Source organism: Prionailurus viverrinus, chromosome B3 (assembly GCF_022837055.1).
Source record: "Prionailurus viverrinus isolate Anna chromosome B3, UM_Priviv_1.0, whole genome shotgun sequence".
NCBI lineage: Eukaryota > Metazoa > Chordata > Mammalia > Carnivora > Felidae > Prionailurus > Prionailurus viverrinus.
The window spans coordinates 82,037,486-82,057,924 of NC_062566.1; the positions used below are offsets into that span (position 1 = coordinate 82,037,486).

The following is a 20,439-nucleotide window of genomic DNA, read 5'->3' on the forward strand; positions in this document are numbered from 1 at the left end:
TCAAAACTTCTTCCTCCGAGCCTCTGTTAATTTGGTCTCTTAGTTTTGTTCATTTTCTCTCTTTAATTTATGGATCTCAATTGAGCCTATTTTTCTTCCCTATTTTTTTTTTTACCTTTCATTGTCTACTTTAATTTGTATATATATTTTTATTATAATACATTGAAATTAGGATTCCTTGAAGCAGAGCCTTTTTCACTTTATTCTTTGTAGCATTTGTATTAGAAGGCAAAAAGGAAAACACTCAATCCCAAGCCTTTTCTTTTAATTATTTAGTCCATTTAGTAAATATTTATTGAATATGTACTATGTGTCAGGTTGCTCAGAACACAGCATTATGGTTCTAGTTTAGTTGAGAAGATAGACATTAAATAAATAACTTCATAAATACTTAAAATATTAATTGGTATGAATAATTGTTGGTTCTTAGGCACAGTTTGTAGTCAGCTCCTACAGTATCATAGTCCAAGAAAAATCATACATAAGAAGGAAGTACAACAATAAAAGAATATATGTCAGCATAGTTTTAAGTGTCACTGTGGATGTTCCTTTCTACTCAATTGAGGGCTGTAGTTCTGAACTTTAAAACGTGCCTTTTATTTATTTTATTTTATTTTTTAATGTTTATTTTTGAGAGAGGAGGGAGAGAGTAAGAGACAGAAAGGGGCAGAGAGATAGGGGGACCCAGAAGCAGGCTCCAGGCTCTGAGCTGTCAGCATAGAACCTGATGCAGGGTGAACTCATGAGCTGTGAGATCATGACCTGAGCTGAGGACAGATGCTCAACTGATTGAGCCACCCAGGCACCCCTCAATAGTGCATTTTAGATGGAATCCTTATTAAGGTAGAATCAATTTATAATTGAGCTTTGCTTGACTGAAAGGCATATTTGGAGGCAGTGAGTTATAGGTTGAAATAATATACATTATTTCACATCTCTTTTTGTTTTAACTCCTTATTTCTTGCTTCCTGTAGTCTTCAAATTCCTTGTCTTTTCTCTTTCATCTTTGCCAGTTTTGATCTACTTCTATCTTTCTGTGATGTCTGTCTTGGCTTATATTCTGCCACTTCTGCTTTCCCCTGCCCTGAATCTTCAGTGTTTTTTTCTTTTTCACTTTTATCCAAAACTAGGAAAAAAGTAAAAAGGATTCAAGTTAAAATGACTAAAATTTACATACTAATATAGACATGTTTGTGTATGTATATTCCAACTTTTGAGATCATGATATTGTGTACAGTCTCTTCAGGGTATTTTTTTTTAACATATTAAGGTGGCCCTGTGTAAAAATGAGAAGAATAAAAACAAATTCTGAGGTTTTTGATTAGCTGATCACTAGTTCTTTTTATCATTTGAGGTTAAAGTTTAGCTGCTTCCCACTGAACAAGGTGAATGACTATAGGTTCAGAAGACATGATATTGACTGATCTAGGGATAAATCAAGAAATGTGACATTTCATGTAGGGGTCTTTTTACTTAGAGTGCAAGGGTGTCAGTCAGAATATGCACTGTATAGGAAATCAATTGAAACTTGAGCCCATGGACATTTACTTCAGCAAAATTCTTACTAATTATCATGACTATGTCTAGTTAGACTGTTGTAAGCATAATTTAGTTTCCAAAAGGTTGAGATTCTTTTGTATAATTGTAAATTTCCTGTTAATGATAAATAATTTATAGTTTGTTAGCTGTATTTTATATAAAATCAACTATTACTTTAAGTCTTTATTAAACCAGTAAAGCTTTGTTATATATACTGCTAGTAAACCTTAAACCTCTGACAAGTAATTTTATATAGAAAATAGAAAGCCTGGTTTACCTGTTTCAAATTGTCTTCTTTTTTCTAAAAGGTAATTTTAATAGTTTTCTAAAAGGTAGTCTAATATTTATGTTTTCTTAAGTAATACAGTAAGTGTATGAGACTGAATTTTATTTTCTGAAATCCATTCTTTTTGGTGGTTAGTTTTCAAATTGGTATTGAATGATCCAGCTGAGAAAAATATGTCATAGTTGGCACTTACAGTTTAACATCAAAGGTCTGGTCTCATTTTTCAGTGCTCTACATCAGGGATGAGCAAAGTAAGGACCTATGGTGCACATCCATCCTTTCAGTTGGTTTTGTAAATAAAGTTTTATTGGAGCACAACCACACCTGTTCATTTACATATTATCTTTGGATGCTTTGTCTACGTAGGTAGCATTTAGTAGCTGCAGCACAGAACATGCAGCAAAGTCTAAAATACCATATGACTCTTTACAGAAAGTTTGCAGATCTCTGCTGTAAGTAATCTAGTTGAGATTAAATTTTGATGTAGTTAATCTTTGATATCTGTGACAAGTACTTCCTGAAACTTTTAAAGAAATACAAACAGAGAAATATAAATATTAGCCTTTTCACTTTCCAGCCTCATGTTTATATTGAAAGTTACTTGTCTGTATGTAATTTTTCAAATCACAAATTAACCCTTTGCTCATTTTTGTTAAAGTTTTAGTTTTCTCTCTTAGTGGTCTCTTTAGTGACTGTTTATCACTGTACTTACAAAGGATAATCATAGAGCAAAATTGAGGATAATTAAAGGATAATAATAAAGCAAAATTGAGATCCAAATAAATGCTAAGTGGTTGACTAAGCCTCATGCCCTGCGTGTCAGACCTGGTGCACTTAAACCAAAACATGATTCAGATTCGCTCATCAGCAAAATGATAAATTACTATACATTATGTACTTCTAAGGGCAGTCACACACATTACTTATAGTTGTAATGCTAAATTAATGTGGAAAGGACTTGGTATAGCCTTTGATCAGAAAATTTTATTTTATTTTATTTTATTTTATTTTATTTTATTTTTTAAATTAAATTGTGTTTCAACATTTATTTATTTTTGGGACAGAGAGAGACAGAGCATGAACGGGGGAGGGTCAGAGAGAGGGAGACACAGAATCGGAAACAGGCTCCAGGCTCTGAGCCATCAGCCCAGAGCCTGACGCGGGGCTCGAACTCACGGGCCGCGAGATCGTGACCTGGCTGAAGTCGGACGCTTAACCGACTGCGCCACCCAGGCGCCCCAGAAAATTTTATTTTTTAAAAATTTTAATTAACAAGGACATTTAATATTCAACTAAATACAACTATCTTAACCGTATCCTCTAGAAAGATGTTAATTTAAAACATTCAGACTCTTCATTTGTCTCTCTTTAAAGTAATAATTTTCAGTGCCTGAAAAAAAAGTTTACAGGTATCACATGGACATTCCATACACTTTGTTGTGTTAATTATTTTGAACATACAAGTTAGGTAGCCTGCCTACACTGTTGTTTTCTTCCTAATCATATGTAGTTCTTTGGAACAAAAGAAGGGTATTTATAACCTTGGGATCTAAATTTTGTTTTTTTGCAAGAGCTTCCAGTAATCTAGTAATATAAATGTTTAATTTTCATGTATCTTTTCACATTTTAAATTATTGAGCTTAATAAATTAATTAGGAAATTTATAAGGATTTAAGTTGAATCTTCTTTGAAAACTGCTATAAATAGCACTTAGCCTGATTTCATCTAAAAAAAACAATATTAAGGTAAATATTTCTCACTACATATGGTTTCCTTAAAAATGATACTTAGCCAACCAATAACTGATGGTTAAATGCCTTTCTGATACTTTAACATGATCATAAAAAAGTGTAAGAATTTTGTTACCTTACACTTTTTACTATGTTCTTTAATTGAGTAAAAAAGAAATTATTGTCTTCAGAGTTTATGTAGAACCAGCTTTTATGAAGCAGGATATTTGAAAACTGTTGAGTTATTTTGGGAGAAAAAAAATAAAAGGTGAAAGTATTTGTCTTTACTGAAATGTGAATCCAAGTGGACATTACTACTTTGAGACCCATTAACTGTATATAATTCAAAATTACTATACCATACCATCCTTTTAAATTATACTATTTAAATGTGTGTAGAAATAGTTTTTTGATATATGTTTATTTTTTTCCTGTAAAAAATACAACATTCTAAATATCTCTCCATGAATGTAGCAGTTTCATTGAACTCTGAAGTTTGGGACAATTTTGTAATAAATTTGTTAAGTTTCTGTATTATCTTTTCCAAGTATGCTTTTCTTTGGTGGTAAATGTTAAATCATAGGAGCCCAGAAATAGGGGAGGGAGGATATGAGAAAACAGGAACTTCTATATCTAAACTTTTTAATACAATTTTAAAATAATTGAGCCATTTCTAAAATCTACATCATTTTACTAATACTTATTACCAATTTTTGTTAATTTACCCAATTTAATGGTTGCCTAAATTATATTATAGACATTTTCTAAAACATGTCATTTAGAGCTCTTTCTTTGCCTTTCCTGCATTTGTTCAGTTTATTAACATCAAAAAACATTTCAGGAAGCACTGTGACTCTTCTAATACAAAACACATTTATGAGAGGAACCAATTTACTTTCTTAGTCTTTAAATTCAGTAATTCTATATATGTAATGAAAAAGAGAAAATAACATTAGTCATCTAAAACTGTGGTCCAGTTTTGGTCAGCCTTTCTATATATTTGTTTCAACAAATAGGTAGCACAAGAGATTTTCAGGTCAAATTTAGTGGCAATTATTTGTCTTTGCTTTTTTGGGAACATAGTTAAACTTTGCAATAAAAATACTTGCCTTGCTTTATTTGTGAGGAAGTCCAAAAAACAGAGGAAATACAATTTTTGGTAAGAATTGAAAGTCCAGGAATAAATATAATGATGAGAAGTAGTGCTTCTATCACTAGGGAACTTTCCTCATCTAAGCACATATGAACAATTGATCCTTGTAGTCATATATAGCAGTAAACATTAATAACTTAACAGTCTGAAGTCAGCGCAGAAGATATGGAGCATTATTGAAAGATGGAGTCGAGCAGGTGGCACTTTAATATGTTCAGTGTCATGGTTGACTCTAAAGACTAGTCGAATGAAATTACTTGAGGTTCTAAAGATTTAAAAAGCGAACTCATTTTGCTGCACTAAGGAAATGCTACTGATCAGGCTTTCTGTGTCCCTTTTTTCTAGGCTAGAAAATATTAACCCTGAAGAAAATGACATGGTAAGCCATTCTCTGAGGAGATTTCTTGATGTCAGTCTTATATCTTAGAGGCTTAAGTTCAATTGAGTGGGTTTCAAGAACTAAGATGTGGGAAAAAGAAGAATTGACACACTAATAATGTACATCTTTGCTGCAATATGAAAATTCAATAACTTCACTCAGTCAATTTACAATTCACATGTGCCTATTAATTAAAACCCTATATTAAATAAAATATATTAAAACTTCATGTCTGACTAACATATAATGGTGTTGGTAGACATTACAGGAATTACTGAACAGAATAAACAATGCAGACACAGGGATAGCTATTCAGAAGAATGGAGCTGTAATTGTGGATAGAATCTACAAGACCAAGGAATGTAAAAAGAGAATAACAGCAGAAGAAATGAATGCAGTGATAGAAGAACGGGATGCTGCTTTGTCTCAGGTAACTGCATATATCTGTAAAAGCATTTTCCCCTCCCTCTTTACCATTAAAAAGCAACATTTCCCCACATATTCTTAATTCAAATTATTTTTTAGCACATAATTAGTACCGTGATGATTAGATATGTTAAAATAGTCACAAATTTTGTTCCACCATTCTCCGAGTACATGCATCCATGTTTCTTAATAAGATTGCCACAAAATTTTAGTTATATTCCAAAAAAAAAAAAAAAGAATTTAGTTACATTCTTTAATGTAATCACTTTTATATGAGACTTCTTACTTGAGTCGCAGTTTTGTGAGGGCTGAGATTATGTCTTTATTACTGTTTTATTCCCAGTGCCTAATTCAGTGCCTTTTAGTAAACATTGATAAATGAATCAAATTATTAGTGTATTCTTTTCTGAACATGACTTATACCTTCCTGCTCTAACGAAACCTGATTACCTCCCTGAGGATACTGCTTCTACTGCAATCCTCTCCAGTAGTGATTGTATTCCCTCCCACAGCAGTTATACCAGTGTGCCTGGAGGCTTGTTCCCCATTAGTGTTCACTGTTCCTTTTTCATCTCTAAACACCTCTAGCTTTGAAACTCATGCATCAGATTGTACCACCCAGTAGGCACTCCTGTTGCAGTAATTTACACATGCCTGTGTTGCTTCCCTCATTTCTTGAATGTCTTAGATCTATTTCAATGTCTTTTCTTCAGCCCATTCCTGTCTTAATTCTTGGTGATTTAAATGTCTTTGCAGATGATCCTTTCGCTGTTCTGGCCTCTCATCTTCTTGGATTTGTCTCCTCTCTTCATCATGTATTCTGCTCTATTTCTGTCATACTGACCACCACTTACTACCTGTCCAGCTCCCTTACTCTACAACCCTGACTCTAGCAAATTTTCAGCTCCACTGGCACCTGTTTCTGTTGACTTGACCACTTATTCTCCTGTGCTTCAAGCCTCTCATGTTCCCACTTCCCAGTTCATCTAGCTTAGATTCCACAGCTCACCTAATTACCACCAATTTGCTTGTAAGATAACCCCAGTTCCTTTAGTTCATTGTCCTCACCAAACAAAGCCTAAACCTTAAAAAATTTAACTTTCTCCCTGTTCTACACTGTCATAGTTTTATATGGCAGGAGAATGTCACACAGATTTGCCTTAATCCTTAAATTTATGACCTTTGTCTTTAAGTAGGTCCTTGGTGTTGCCTCACATTTTTCTTGCCTTTTGTTGGTCCATTCACTCTCCACTGTAAAGGACTTTTTTATCTCCTTTCTTTCTCCTCAGATATCCAACCTCACCTTTCCAATATAAAAAGGAACTTCTGCTTGTCTCCACCATTTCATCCACCAGCCTACCTGCATTTGTTCCCATATACTCTGCCTTTTATTTCTTAGTACCTACCCCTGTTTCAGGATAACCTATTTCTATACTAGTTCTCAACTTTTCTTGCTTGCTTAAGGTTATCACTTAATCAATTGGCCCTTTTGTCTCCTACTTCATAAAATGTTTCCTATCAATTAATTTCTATCATTATCTAAAATGCTTTACTATCTTCCATGGAGGCTAAGTGGAAGTTTTGATAAGTCTTGATCGACTTGTGGTTCAGCTCTGTGCTTTTGGTGAGGTTTCCGAAACAGAGCCGAGTATTCAGTGGACCCTACTCTTGCTAAATCACATATTCTAGTATTTATCTCTTCACATTGTGAGACTGTGGAAAACTCCATTATGGTTTTCAGAGGTTTTAGAGCCTTAACTTTTTAATTTCAAGCCCTGTACAGGTTTGGGATTTATCAAATGATTTGAGGTAGAAACAAGTCTCAAATCTCCAATTTTGTCACTTCTGCCTTGCACAACTACCAAAAGCTTAGGTGAATTCTCTGTCCTCCAACAGAAGCCCTCTTTGTAATCAGAGCCTGACTTCCCAGCCCCTTGCCCAGGTCTGGAATCTTTAAAACTCAGGGCAAAAAATGACTGCAGATCTTCAAATCGCCCTTTTTCAGAATCTTAGCCAGTCAACTCATTGTTGTAGCAGCAGCCTTCTCATGTCTTTAAGCTGGGTTTTTAAATTTAATCTGGCTTTTCCTGTTTGGGGCTGGCACATTGTTCAGTCACAAAGGATTTCATTCTATGTAGATGTAGAGACCTGACATTTATCTTCACATTATATTTGGAAAAAGTCCTTAAACTTTTTAAATGAGCAACTGTTTTTACCATTTTGTGTCCTACCAACTGTATGCAATCTTGAATCATTCAAGATTGTTGAGAGAAGCCAAAACTGTTTATAGTGCTTAGAAACAATTATAGCGTGAATTCAAACATTTGATTTATTTTTTATCATTTATTTTCTTAACTAAAAACATACACATAGAGCATAATTAAATGTGGACTGCCAACCATTCCTTCATGATACATAAAGGTAAATCAACCTTTGGCAATATTTACCAATATGTTCTTTATTTATAAATATATATTATCCATCATTGCAATATATTTATTATTTGTCTACTGCATGTATTTATTACGTTTTATGAAGAACGACTTGTGTTTTTTTTAATTCTTTTAATTTGCATAGTTTTCCGGCTTTCTGGACCAAATAGTATTCATTTTAGTTTTTATGTCATAATCATTATAAAAATGAACTTTTGAACTACTATTCTAGTTCTGAATGGGAACTTTTTTCCTTAATTTTTTAAAGTAAACTTTTTATTTTGGCATAGTTTTAAATTTGCAGGAATGTTTCTAGGTTAGCGCAGTATAAGGGTGCACCTGGGTGGCTCAGGTGCTTAAGTATTCAACTCTTGATTTCAGCTCAGGTCATGATTTCATGGCTTGTCATGGCTCAGGTCATGATTTCACGTTTGAGCCCCGTGTCTGGCTCTGACACACTGACAGCATGGAGCCTGCTTGGGATTCTCCTTCTCCTTCTCTCTCTGCCCCTCCCCTGCTTCCTCCCTCTCCCTCTCCCGCTCTCCCTCCCTCAAAATAAAAAAAATTTTTTTTAATTAAAAAAGATATTACAGTATAGAGTTCCCATATATCTTTCACCAGTTTTGGTTTTGCCCTGCTTTTGCCATTGCTCATTACTGTGGTAAGTTTATCAAAATTAAGAAACCCACATTGGTAGATTACTATGAACCCCAGACATTATTCAGATTTTATCAGGTTTTCATTAAAGCCCTTCTGTTCCAAGATTCAATCCAGGATACCACATTGCATTTAGTTGTCACATCTCTCCAGTCTCCTCTGGTCTATAACAGCTTATTATTCCTTTTTTTTTTTTTTTAAAGACCTTGACAGTTTTGAGAATACTAGCCAGATACTTTGTGGAATGTCTCTGAATTTAGGTTTGTCTGATGTTTTCCTTATGATTAGACTGAGATTTTGAGTTTTTGGAAAGAATTCCACCAAAATTAGAGCTTAATTTTAGAGTTGTTATTTAGCATCAACTGTTTTCTGATTATACAATATCTTCTGTGAAGTCCCAGGATTACCTTAGTCCCATTCTATGTAGCTATTGGAGACCTTCAGATTTAGTGAGAATTTCTTGATTTTGATACAGTTTAACTTAACTTTGTTTTTCAAATCAACTTAAAATCATTTATTTACTTGAACTGGCCTTATTAAAATCTTATCTTTTTCAGATGAATACTAATATTCTTATTTACTCAAATTCTTTTCCCACAACTTTTCTATCTCAAGCTGAAAACTGAGAGCCTTAAGATCTTTTATAGGATGAATTAAAATTTTTAAAATTAGCATTTGTTTGATTAAGGAATTGACTTACCAAACAGTCTTTCATTCTTTCTAATCATTTTTTGGTCCATTAATGCTCATATAGTTTACTTAAATTACTGAAATACCTGGAATTAAGGGATAAAGCAAGAAACTTCCAATTCTTCACTAGCTTTTCTTGAATCTTAAATTTCCTACATCTCTAGAAGCTATCTAGTTAAGCTACCCACTAAATTAAGGAATCTTATGTATGACTAATTTTCGTTTTAGCTTGTTATTCATTTCCTCTTAATGTCTTGCTATTGGTACTCCTACTGGCCGCAAGCATTTGACTCAAATATTTTTGAGTATCTATATGACCATTTATGTCCAAAATCATACAGGCCAGTCTTTGAGGCACAGTTGGATCCAGGCCAAACACCAATAAGTAACAGAGGAATAGAACTGGCCAGGATTGGGAGTTTGGTAACTTTGAGGCCTGGCCTTATTACAAGCTACAGTCATTCAAATAACCATTTGTATTAGTTTGGGTTCCCCAGAAAAACAGAACCAACAGGATATTTATAAAGAAATTTACTATAAGGAATTATTTGCTTAGGCGATTGTGGAGGTTGAGAAGTTCAAGATTTTCAGTCAGCAAGCTAGATACCCAGGAGAACCAGTGGTGTAGTTCCAGTCTGAGTCTGAAGGCCTGAGAACCAGGAGAATCAATGATGTAAGTTCTAGTCCAAGTCCAAGTCTAAAAGCAAGAGAAGACCAATATCCTAGTTTAAAGACAATTAGAAGGAATTCTCTCTTACTCTACCTTTTATTCTATTCAGACTTCGAAATGGGTTGGATGAAGAGCCCCACTCACATTGTGGAGGGCAATCTGTTTTGCTCACAGACACACCCAGAAGTAATGACTAATCAAATATCTGGACCTGGTGGCCTAGTCAAGTTTTCACATAAAATTAACAGGCCATTACTAGGACTTCTAGCTAAATTAGGCTACTTTTGATTTCCAGGGACAGGTGTGGATATGGACAGGGCCTAGCAGCCTAGGCTTCATTGATACTTATAGTTGGTAGGATAATATTGTAGAGATTTTTATTGATTGGACCCCAACTGATACCTGGTGCAGAGGTGAGGGGCCCAATCCTGAGAGCTGAATAAATTAGGCATGGGTATGGGGGTTGGGATACAGGCTTTAGCCAAATGGGCCAGAGGCATTGATAAAATATATTCAAAACACCAAAGAAGAAGACGTGTCATAAAGACTTGGAACATAGGAAGGATGAAGGAAGAGAAGTGGTAAATCCTATATGTACATGGGTGTTTGGAATCAACTCCAGGCATAGTGGATAATATGTTTATGGATCTTGAACTCATTTTATTCTCACTTCCTGGTAAGAATCGGACTTTGTATTGCCAGGCTTGATCAAGATTAGTTCATGAACTATGTGAAAAGGAGCTTGCGAGGTAAAAATTTTTAGGCTGACTTAGTGATCATAAATTTCTATTACCTGAACATCATGCACATAATCCTAACTAACCACTATTTTTGGAAATGAGTCATTGCAAATATCAACAGTCAATAAAACCCTTTTAATTTGTGCACTTTTGTTGTTTTTGATGAAAGTATTTCTAAAACATTTTTGTGCTTCCTTTAACATAAATTTAGCACTTTTTTTTTCATCATTTAGTTACTTCATTTTTATCAAATGTTATAATGGAAAGTATAGATCCTGAAATCTTTCAGGTCCCAAATTGACAAACACAAAAAGCATGGAAGGACCAAGGGATAATCATCAGGGTAATTAAAGAAACTCAGCTTAACATTTTACTAGTCAGGTTCCTTCTTTATAGCCTTTGTGCTATTCTAAGCATTAAGCTACAACTCCAGCAGAATGAAAAATAAACCAAATAAGAGGAAGACTTGAATCCAGTCTGGTAGTATTAATGGAAATTAAGACAGCTGAACAGTGTACAGAAGGTATAATTGGTCTGTTTCTTTGTGACTCTTTTTGCCTTTACACATGTTTCCCTTCTCACTGGAAGATGCTTTCTCTCCACTTGTTACTCACTTATCTTTTGAAGTAGACCACTACTTCAAGCCTAATTTAAATATCTCTTCCATAAAGATCTTTTACATGAAACAAAATGATAAATATCTTCTTTTTGTCCACATTTCACTTTATATTCTGTTAAAAGTACTTGTCACACTGCATTACACTGTCTTTCCTACTAGCATGAAGTAGGAACTATTTTTCTTTATATGTGTCTGTCACAGTTTTATCCTTAGGACAGTATAGGCACTTATATTTGTTTGTTGAATTAATGAACTGATGAGTTGAGCTATTTTAAATCAACTTCAAACTACACAGAACTAAAAGAATTTAATGAAATATTCACTCATTTACATTTTATTGCGCACCTATTATGGGCCGTGTGTTGGGAACTTAGTTCCAAATAGAAGGTTCTTACTCTTACAGAACTTGTATTTTAATATGGAAATATTTAGATAGTGAACAAACTAATGAATAAAGTATTTTCAGGTAGTAATTTACTGAAAGTAAAAAGGTAGTTGGGAGTGACTGCAATTGGTAGTGGGGCTGTTGCTTAAATAGGGTGATCAAGGCAGCCTCTTTGTCAACGTGAATAGTTGAACTAAGACTTGAAAGAGGAGGAGGATCTAGCCATGCAAAGAACCATGGAAAGGCAGTGCCCTGAGAGAAGGAACAAGTTTAGTGTGTTTAAGACACTGATATAAAAATACCAAACTTAAATGTGATTGAAGTACAATGAGCAAGGAAGATAGTAGCAAGTGATGCGTTAGAAGAGATAGGCAGCAGACAAATCTGTATGGTCTTATAGGCCATGGTAAGGAGGACAGATTGGATCTAAATGCAGTTTTGAAAGAGAAAGGCTATTGCAGTAGTCCATGCAAAAGATGACACCAGTGAGGGCTCAGAGAGACAAGTGTAGATTTAGAGAGTGTAGAGTGTAGAGATGGGCAGATTTGGGAAATATCTCAATAGTACAGTGAATAGGACTTGATGGCAGATTGGTTTTGGGCATAAGAGAGCAAGAAGATTTAAGGCTGACTCCAATATTTGGGGCTCAAAGACTATGTAGATATTTGCCCCATTTATTGTGATGGGTTTTGGGAGGAGGTCAGTATATTTGGGGAAGGAAGTTACATTGTCTTGGAGGAGATATATTTGAGATGACTCTCACCTGGAAATATTGAGCAGGCATTTGATTATTGCAGCCATCAGCAATAATTAAACCTTAGGACTAGATGAAACTGAGGAAAGATCATTGAGAAAAAGCTTGGTGGTGTGCCAATGTTTAGCAGTTGGACAAAGTAGAAGGGGACCACATAGGATATTGGGAAGGATGGCCAATGAGGTTGAAGGAAACAGAAGAGAATGTGGTGTCAGAGGAGGCAAGAAAGTGTTTGCAAAAAGTGAGAGTGATTAATTCCCTTAAATGGTGTTGAGAGGTTGAGCAAAGGGAAAATGGAACAGTTACTTGTAGATTTGATCACATGGAAGATGTTGAGGGCTTTGACAAGAGTTTGGTCCAGGACAGAGGCCACATTGGAGTAGTATGAGGAAAGAATGGAAAGTGAGAAAGTGAAGACAGTGAATGCATACAACTTCTTACCCCTGTAATGGAGGTAGAGAAATTGGCAATAGATGGAGAGGGAGCTTACAGTTCATGGAAAGGTTTTTTCTTTTTTAGGGCATGTAATTGATATGTTGATGGAAATGAACCAGGAAAGAAAAAGTGATTTTAAGAGAGAAAAAAGATAACTGTAGTAGGAAAGTTCTGGAGTAGATAAGTAGATTCAGAGGGGATAGGATCTAGAATATAAGTGAAAGAGTTGTTTTTTGCTAGCAAGAGGGAAACTGCTTCCATTGTAACAGAGGAATACAAGAACTCAGATGGATGCATATCCTTTCAAGTTAATAAATTTAGGGAGTGAGGTATCCTAAAGTTCATTTAGATTCTCAATGTGATGGGTCAAAAGATGGTGCTGAAGATTTATAAAGGTTTGTAAGGTATTAGAAGTTTGATAAAAAGTTCGTACTTGAAAAGGAAATAAATAATAACATTTAGAGTTTTACTTTTCAGGATAGTTTGAAACAGTTGTCTTGGTTTGTGTGTGAATGAACATAACTTTAGAAACGTAGGATGCCAGGCAGAGCAGAATGTCCATTTAAGAATTAGATAATGAATTTGAAGTGAAACCTGTCAGGGAAGTTGCATGATTTCTTGTAGCAATATTCAGATCTCGAATGCAGTGTGGTATTGTAGATATTTTAACCCGGCTTGGGGTTGTGATGGGTGAGGGACCAGGAAGTCATTACAGTGATGGCCTACAGACTGCCCCTTAAAGAGGAAACTAAAGAGTCACAGTCAGTAGGATCCTGGACAGTAAAAATCTGCTCCGTGCATGTATTGGAGTTCTTTGTTCATCTTGGAGTGCTGTAATGAGTGGTAGTCAAGAGAAAAAGAGCCTTGAAATAAACATTTTGAAGGTATCGCAATTAGTGGAGTCAATATATTTCAGATATTTTTCTCTGTAATTTTTTTATGGATTTGAGGGGGGAAAGAACTAAATGTTGGGATATTTTAACACACATTCATCAAGACAGATCCAGAAGCAGTAAAAGAGAGGGAATACATTTGAAGAAAAGGTATAAATAATTTAGAAATTAGAATTCTTCTATTGTATCACATAGTCCAGGAGTCCACATTAGTACATTCCTCGCCTGGTTATGAATTCTTCCCATGATATTCTATGTGAACTGAAGTCACTGTGGAAAGCAGACTGAGATTAGGGAGTGTAGCCTAAACTAACAAATCCACTTGAAGTGAAAAACCAAAATCTTGGCTATTGATAATAACCATCAAAGTTAACTTTCCATATTAACAGGAAAGGATAGCCTAGTTTCTTAACCTCTCCATTGTTAGTGTTGACGTCACTTTGTATCCCTAATGATTGGCACAGTGCCTAACATATAATAGATACAAAATAATGATTTGTAAGTTATTAGAAGTTTGATAAAAAGTTCATACTTGAAAAGGAAATAAATCATAACATTTAGAGTTTTACTTTTCAGGAAGAGTAAGAAACATGTTTAACATTCTTTATTATAGTGACTGTGAAATTTTTATTAATTTTTTCCCCTGTCAGTTTGTTAATTTTCTTCCCTGTCTTATCCTATAATTATTTGCTTGTGCATGTTTTTTTCCAGTCAATCTTGCTAAGATATCTTATTTATATTTGTTCTATTCTAATAACTTTTCTTAGTTCTTATTATAAAATTTTTACAAACTTTTTCCAACTATAGGTAATTTTGGAAAGCATAAACAAGAAGGTAAAATTTTCTTGTAAAGTCATTTCCTAGAAGAAATCATACACAGATTGTCTTTTTTTTTCAGTCCATATTATATCAGTACATACGAGTTAATCAGATTTTTCACTTTGATTTTATATTTTGTCAGATAGTCTTATAACTTTATAATGTGGATATATTAAGATTTGTCAAACTCATCTGCTGTTTGAGAGGGTGTTTTTTTTTTCTATTTTTTTGATACTGTGAACATTTTTGTAGCTAAATTCTATGTGTATCTATGTTTATTTCCTTCGGAAAAGTCCTAGAAATGGAAATACTGGTTTAGAGACTATAAACATTTTAAAATAGTATATACTTCCAAATTGCCTTCTTAGAAAAAATTATAAATAGAAATGGTGAATAAAATGCTAAGGAATTTGGACTTTATTCTCTAAGCAGTGTGGACCTCCTGAAGTTTAAAAGTCTAAGGCTAAGGAGACAGTTGGGAATCTATTATAATAATTCATGCAAGAGGTAATGAGGGTTTAAACAAAAATCAGAAAGGAATAGATATGAACACTATGGAAGTTAAAGCTTGTATTTAAAAAAAATTTTTAATGGAGGTATAACACAGTAAAGTGTGCAAATCTTAAGTGAAAGATTTGATTGATTTTTACATATGTATATACTCATGAAAGCATCACTCAGATCAAGATATAGAACATTTGTAGCCCCTGATTTCAAACTATCTTACAAGCTACAGTTATCCAAACAGTATGGTATTGGCATAAAAACAGACACATAGATCAAGATGGATCAATCTCAGTAGAATAGAGAACCCATAAATAAACCCACACATATATGTTCAATTAAAGGAGCCAAGAAAATACAGTGCAGAAAAGACAGTGTCTTCGATAAATAGTGTTGGGAAAACTGGACAGCCACATTGTAAGGAATGAACCTGAACTACTGTCACATGCCATACATAAAAACTAACTCAAAATGGATTAAAGCCTTTCATGTAAGACCTGAAACCATGAAATTCCTAGAAGAAAATAGAGGGTGTAAGCTCCTTGACACTGGTATTGGTGATGAGTTTTTAGATTTGGCGATGAAAGCACAAATAAATGAGTGGAACTATGTTAAACTGAAAAGCTTCTGCAGAAAATAAAAGCATCAACAGGGCCACCTGGGTGGCTCAGTCAGTTGGGTGGCTGGCTCTTGGTTTCGGCTCACGTCATGATCTCACGGTTTGTGAGTTTGAGCCCCACATCAGGGTCTGCATTGACAGTGCGGAGCCTGCCTGAGATTTTCTGTCTCTGCCTCTCTCTCTCTGTCTCTGTCTCTCTGTCTCTCAAAATAACAAATAAATAAACTTTAAAAAAAAAAAAGTCATCAACAAAAAGGAAAAGGCAGCCTACTGAATGGGAGGAAATGTTTGCAAATCGTGTATCTGATAAGGGGTTAGTATCCAAAATGTGTAAAGAACTCCTACAACTTAATAGCAGAAAACCCAATTCAGTTAAAAAATGAGCAGGGAATCTGATAGACATTTTTCCAAAGAAGATACAGAGATGGCCAACAGGTACATGAAAAGATGCTCAACATTACTAAACAGCAGGGAAATACAAATGAAATCCAATGAGATATCACTTCACATCTGCTAAAATGGCTGTTATCTGAAACACGAGATAACAAGTGTTGGCAAAGATGTGGAGAAAGGAACCCTGTGTGCTATTGGTGGGAATGTAAATTGGTGAGAATTGTAAATTTCCATAGCAGCCGCTATGGAAAATAGTTTGGAGGTTCCTCAAAAAATAAAAATAGAACTGCCGTATGATCATCAGTTCCACTTCTGGGTATTTATTCAAAGAAAATGAAAACACTAATTCAGGAAGATAAATATGCATCTCCATGTTCATTGCAGCATTATTTTCAATACCTAAGATACAGACACAAGTGTCCATGTGGATGAATGGGTAAAGAAAATATGGTGTGTATATATATGCATACATATATATATACACAATGGAATACTAGTCAGCTGTTAAAAAAAAAACAGAATGAAATCTTTACCATTTGCCGCAACATGGACCTTGAGGGTATTATGCTAAGTGAAATAAGTCAGAGAATGACAAATACCATATGATCTCACTTTTATGTGGAATTAAAAAACAACGATGATAATTAATCAAGCTCATAGCTGAGGAGAATAGAATCGTGTTTGCCACAAGCGGGGAGTGGAGGGAGAGAAATGAGCGAGTCAAAGGTACAAATTTCCAATTATAGAATAATGAAGTCATGGGAATGTACAACATGGTGACTATAGTTAATAATAATGTGCATATTTGAAAGTTGCTGACAGTAAATCTTAAAAGTGGTCATCACAAAAAAGAAAACAATTTGAAAAACCAAATACAATGAAATGTAATATTGTTTTGTATATATTTAAAAGAACATTTCAACATTCCAGAGATGCCTTCATATGTCTTTTCTGTCAGAATTTCTTGTCAAGAGTAATCACTATTCTTTCTTCTAACAGCATAGGTCATTTTGCATGTTTTTAAACTTAACATGAAAACAATCATGCCGTGTACTCTTTTGTGTCTGACTTCCTTCACCCAATGTTATTCTTGTGTGTTGATCTGTATTGTTATAGTTATCAACAGTGTATCTTTTTCTTTACAGTGTTATGTTCCATTGTATGGTTATACTCTTATTTACATATGCACCAGTTGATAGAAATACAGGTTGTTTCTAATCTTGACCTATTATGAATGAAATACTATGGATGTTCTTGTACATATTTTTTGGTCAATGTTAGAATTTATTCCCTGTGGTTCATATATAGCATATACACAGGAGAATGCCTGGCATAGGTTTAGCTTTAGTAATTAATTCCAAATGTTTTCCCAGAGTTGTACCAGTTTACACCAGCAGCGTAAGGAAGTGGCTTCCAGTTGTGAGGGTCAACACTTGGTATCTTTATTCATTTTAATTTCTATCATTTTGATGGATATGTGGTCTTATTGCATTGAGGCTTTAATTTGTATTTCTCTAATGACTAATGATGTTGAATACCTTTTCCTATAATTAGTGGCCATTTTGATATCCTCCCTTATGAAGTGTCTGTTCCAGGCTTTTGCCCAGTATTAAATTTGGTTTGTTTTTTTCTTACTGATTTATATAAATTGGGTACAGATACTTGTATAGTCTTTGGCTTGCATTTTTATTCTTATTGATGTCTTTTGATAACAAAAGTTCTTAATTTTAAGGAAGTCAAATTTATCATTTTTTCTTCTTATGGTTAATGCATTTTGTGTTCTATTTAAGAAACCCTTGTGGGGCACCTGGGTGGCTCAGTCAGTTGGGCGTCCGACTTCAGCTTGGGTCATGATCTCATGGTCCATGAGTTCAAGCCCTGCATCTGGCTGTGTGCTGACAGCTCAAAACCTGGAGTCTGCTTCGGATTCTGTGTCTCCCTCTCTCTCTGCACCTCCCCAGCTTGCACTTTGTCTCCTGTCTCTCTCAAAAATAAATAAACATTAAAAAGAATTTTTTTTAAAGGAAAGAAACCCTTATTATTCCCACAATAATGAACACACTCTGTAATGCTTGCTTTTAGGAGCTTAATTATTTTAGCTTTCACATTTAGGTCTTGATCTGTTTCAAATTAATTTTCATATGGTCAAGGTATATCGTTTTCTTTATATGGAAAACCAGTTGACTGGCCCCAACATCATGTATTAAAAAGATCGTGTACTGCTCTCCCGTCCCCAGTGAGCTATAGGGGTATGTGTGGGTTTCTTTCTGGACTGTGTTCTGTTGGTGCAATTTTCTATCCCTGCACTAATACTATACTATGTCTTAATTCCTGTAGCATTATATTGTGTCTTGATTTGTGATGGTGTAAGGATCCAGTGTTGTTGTTCTTCAGTTTTTCCTTAGTTATTCTGTGTCCTTTGTTCAGCTTGTCATTTTCCATTAAAAAAAAAATCTATTATTTTGATGGGAATTGCATAGACTCTAAAGATCAATTAAAGGAAGATTGTTACTTTAGCAATTTTGAGTCTCCTTGGTCTTTTCAATGAAAACTATTAATTTTTCTTCAGGTACTGCTTTAGTTGTATCACACAAATTTTGATAAGTTGTATCTCATTATACCTCAAAATATGTTTTTAGTTTCTTTTTATTATTTTTTGTTTTTTTTTAATGTGTATTTATTTTGGTGGCGGGGCGGGGCGGGCAGAGAGAGAAGACAGACAGAGCATGAGTGGGGAAAGGGCAAAGAGAGAGAAAGACACAGAATCCGAAGCAGACTCCAAGCTCTGAGCTGTCAACACAGAGCCCGATGCAGGGCTCAAACCCATAAACTGTGAGATCATGACCTCAGCTGAAGTTGGACGCTTAACTGACTGAGCCACCCAGGTGCCCGTGTTTTTAATTTCTAAGTGTGATTTCTTCCTTCACTTGTGAATCATTTAGAAATGTGTTGCTTAATACTTAAACATGAGGAAATTTGAGATTATCTTTCTGTCATTGAGTTGGAATTTAACTACATGGTGGGAAAACAATCTATATGATTCAGTCTTTAGAAACTTGTTGATACCTGCCTTAGGACCTAAAACAGTCCCTATTTATTAGATATGTACTATTTAAAATATTGTGTATTTTGCAGTTGGCTGAATGTAGTGTTATCTATATGTTATTTAAGCAAAGTAGATTAGTCATGTATTTGAATTTTATGTTTATAGATTTATTGTTGCTTGTTTTATCAGTTTCTGAGAGACATGTTTAAACTATCAAATGATGGGGTGTCTGGCTAGCTCATTCGGTAAAGTATGAGACTCTTAATCTTGGGGTCGTGAGTTCAAGCCTCACGTTGGACATGGAGCCTACTTTTAAAAAAAGTTGAAAAAATAATAAAAATAAAAGAAACTACCAAACAATTAGGATGAATATCTCTCTTTTTAATTCTGTCACCTTTTGTCTTAGTTCTCTTAAAGCCATGTGGTGATGTACTTAAATTTTTAGGATAACTGTATCTCACTATTCCTATGAAATGTGTATTGTTATCTTTTTTAGGTTTTTTATTTTAATCCCAGTAAGTTAACATACAGTGTTATATTAGTTTCAGGTGTACAATAGTATGATTCAGCAATTCTGTACATCACCCAGTGCTCATCACAAGTACATTCCTCTAATCCCAGTCACCTATTTCACCCATCCCCCGGCCCATCTCCCCTCTGGTAACCATGATTCCATCTATAATATTCTTTAGCTCCATTCATGTTGTTATCTTTTTTATATTTATTACTTTAAATTCTACTTAAGTACCGTAGTTTCATAGCCTTTTTCATTTGTACTTTCAACTTTTGTCAGCATTTTATTAGGAAATATTTCTAACATATCGCAAAGTCATTAGAACCTTAACCGCAAACATTTATTCACCAATGACTTGGAATCCATTGTTAATATTTTCCTAAAAGTAATTTATTACATTTATTTCTACATTTATTCATCCTTCCCTCTGTTGATCAATTTATTTCACTTAGTTGATGCATTTCAGGTAGATCCAGGCATAAGTACATAGGACCCTAAATTCTTCAACATAGGAAATCATTAGCTAGAGTTCAACATTTTTACAGGTTTTTCCTTTTGATTTAAAACTTACATACACTAAAGTATACAATCATTTTTTTTTTAATTTTTTTTTCAACGTTTATTTATTTTTGGGACAGAGAGAGACAGAGCATGAACGGGGGAGGGGCAGAGAGAGAGGGAGACACAGAATCGGAAACAGGCTCCAGGCTCTGAGCCATCAGCCCAGAGCCCGACGCGGGGCTCGAACTCACGGGC

General features: G+C 34.5%; 1 protein-coding gene across 8 annotated transcripts in view; it reads left to right on the top strand.

Annotated features, from left to right (window-relative positions):
* Window positions 1-20,439, top strand: part of MIPOL1 (mirror-image polydactyly 1) — a 329,171-nt gene that overhangs the window by 113,258 nt on the left and 195,474 nt on the right. For all 8 annotated transcript variants that reach the window (XR_007153079.1, XM_047863349.1, XM_047863347.1 and 5 more), the window contains 2 exons: window positions 5,054-5,087; window positions 5,347-5,517. Coding sequence is in view for 7 of the 8 variants with exons in the window: in XM_047863349.1 (XP_047719305.1) it covers window positions 5,054-5,087; window positions 5,347-5,517 (205 nt within the window). In the remaining variant the exon portion in view is untranslated. The remainder of the gene's footprint in view (window positions 1-5,053; window positions 5,088-5,346; window positions 5,518-20,439) is intronic.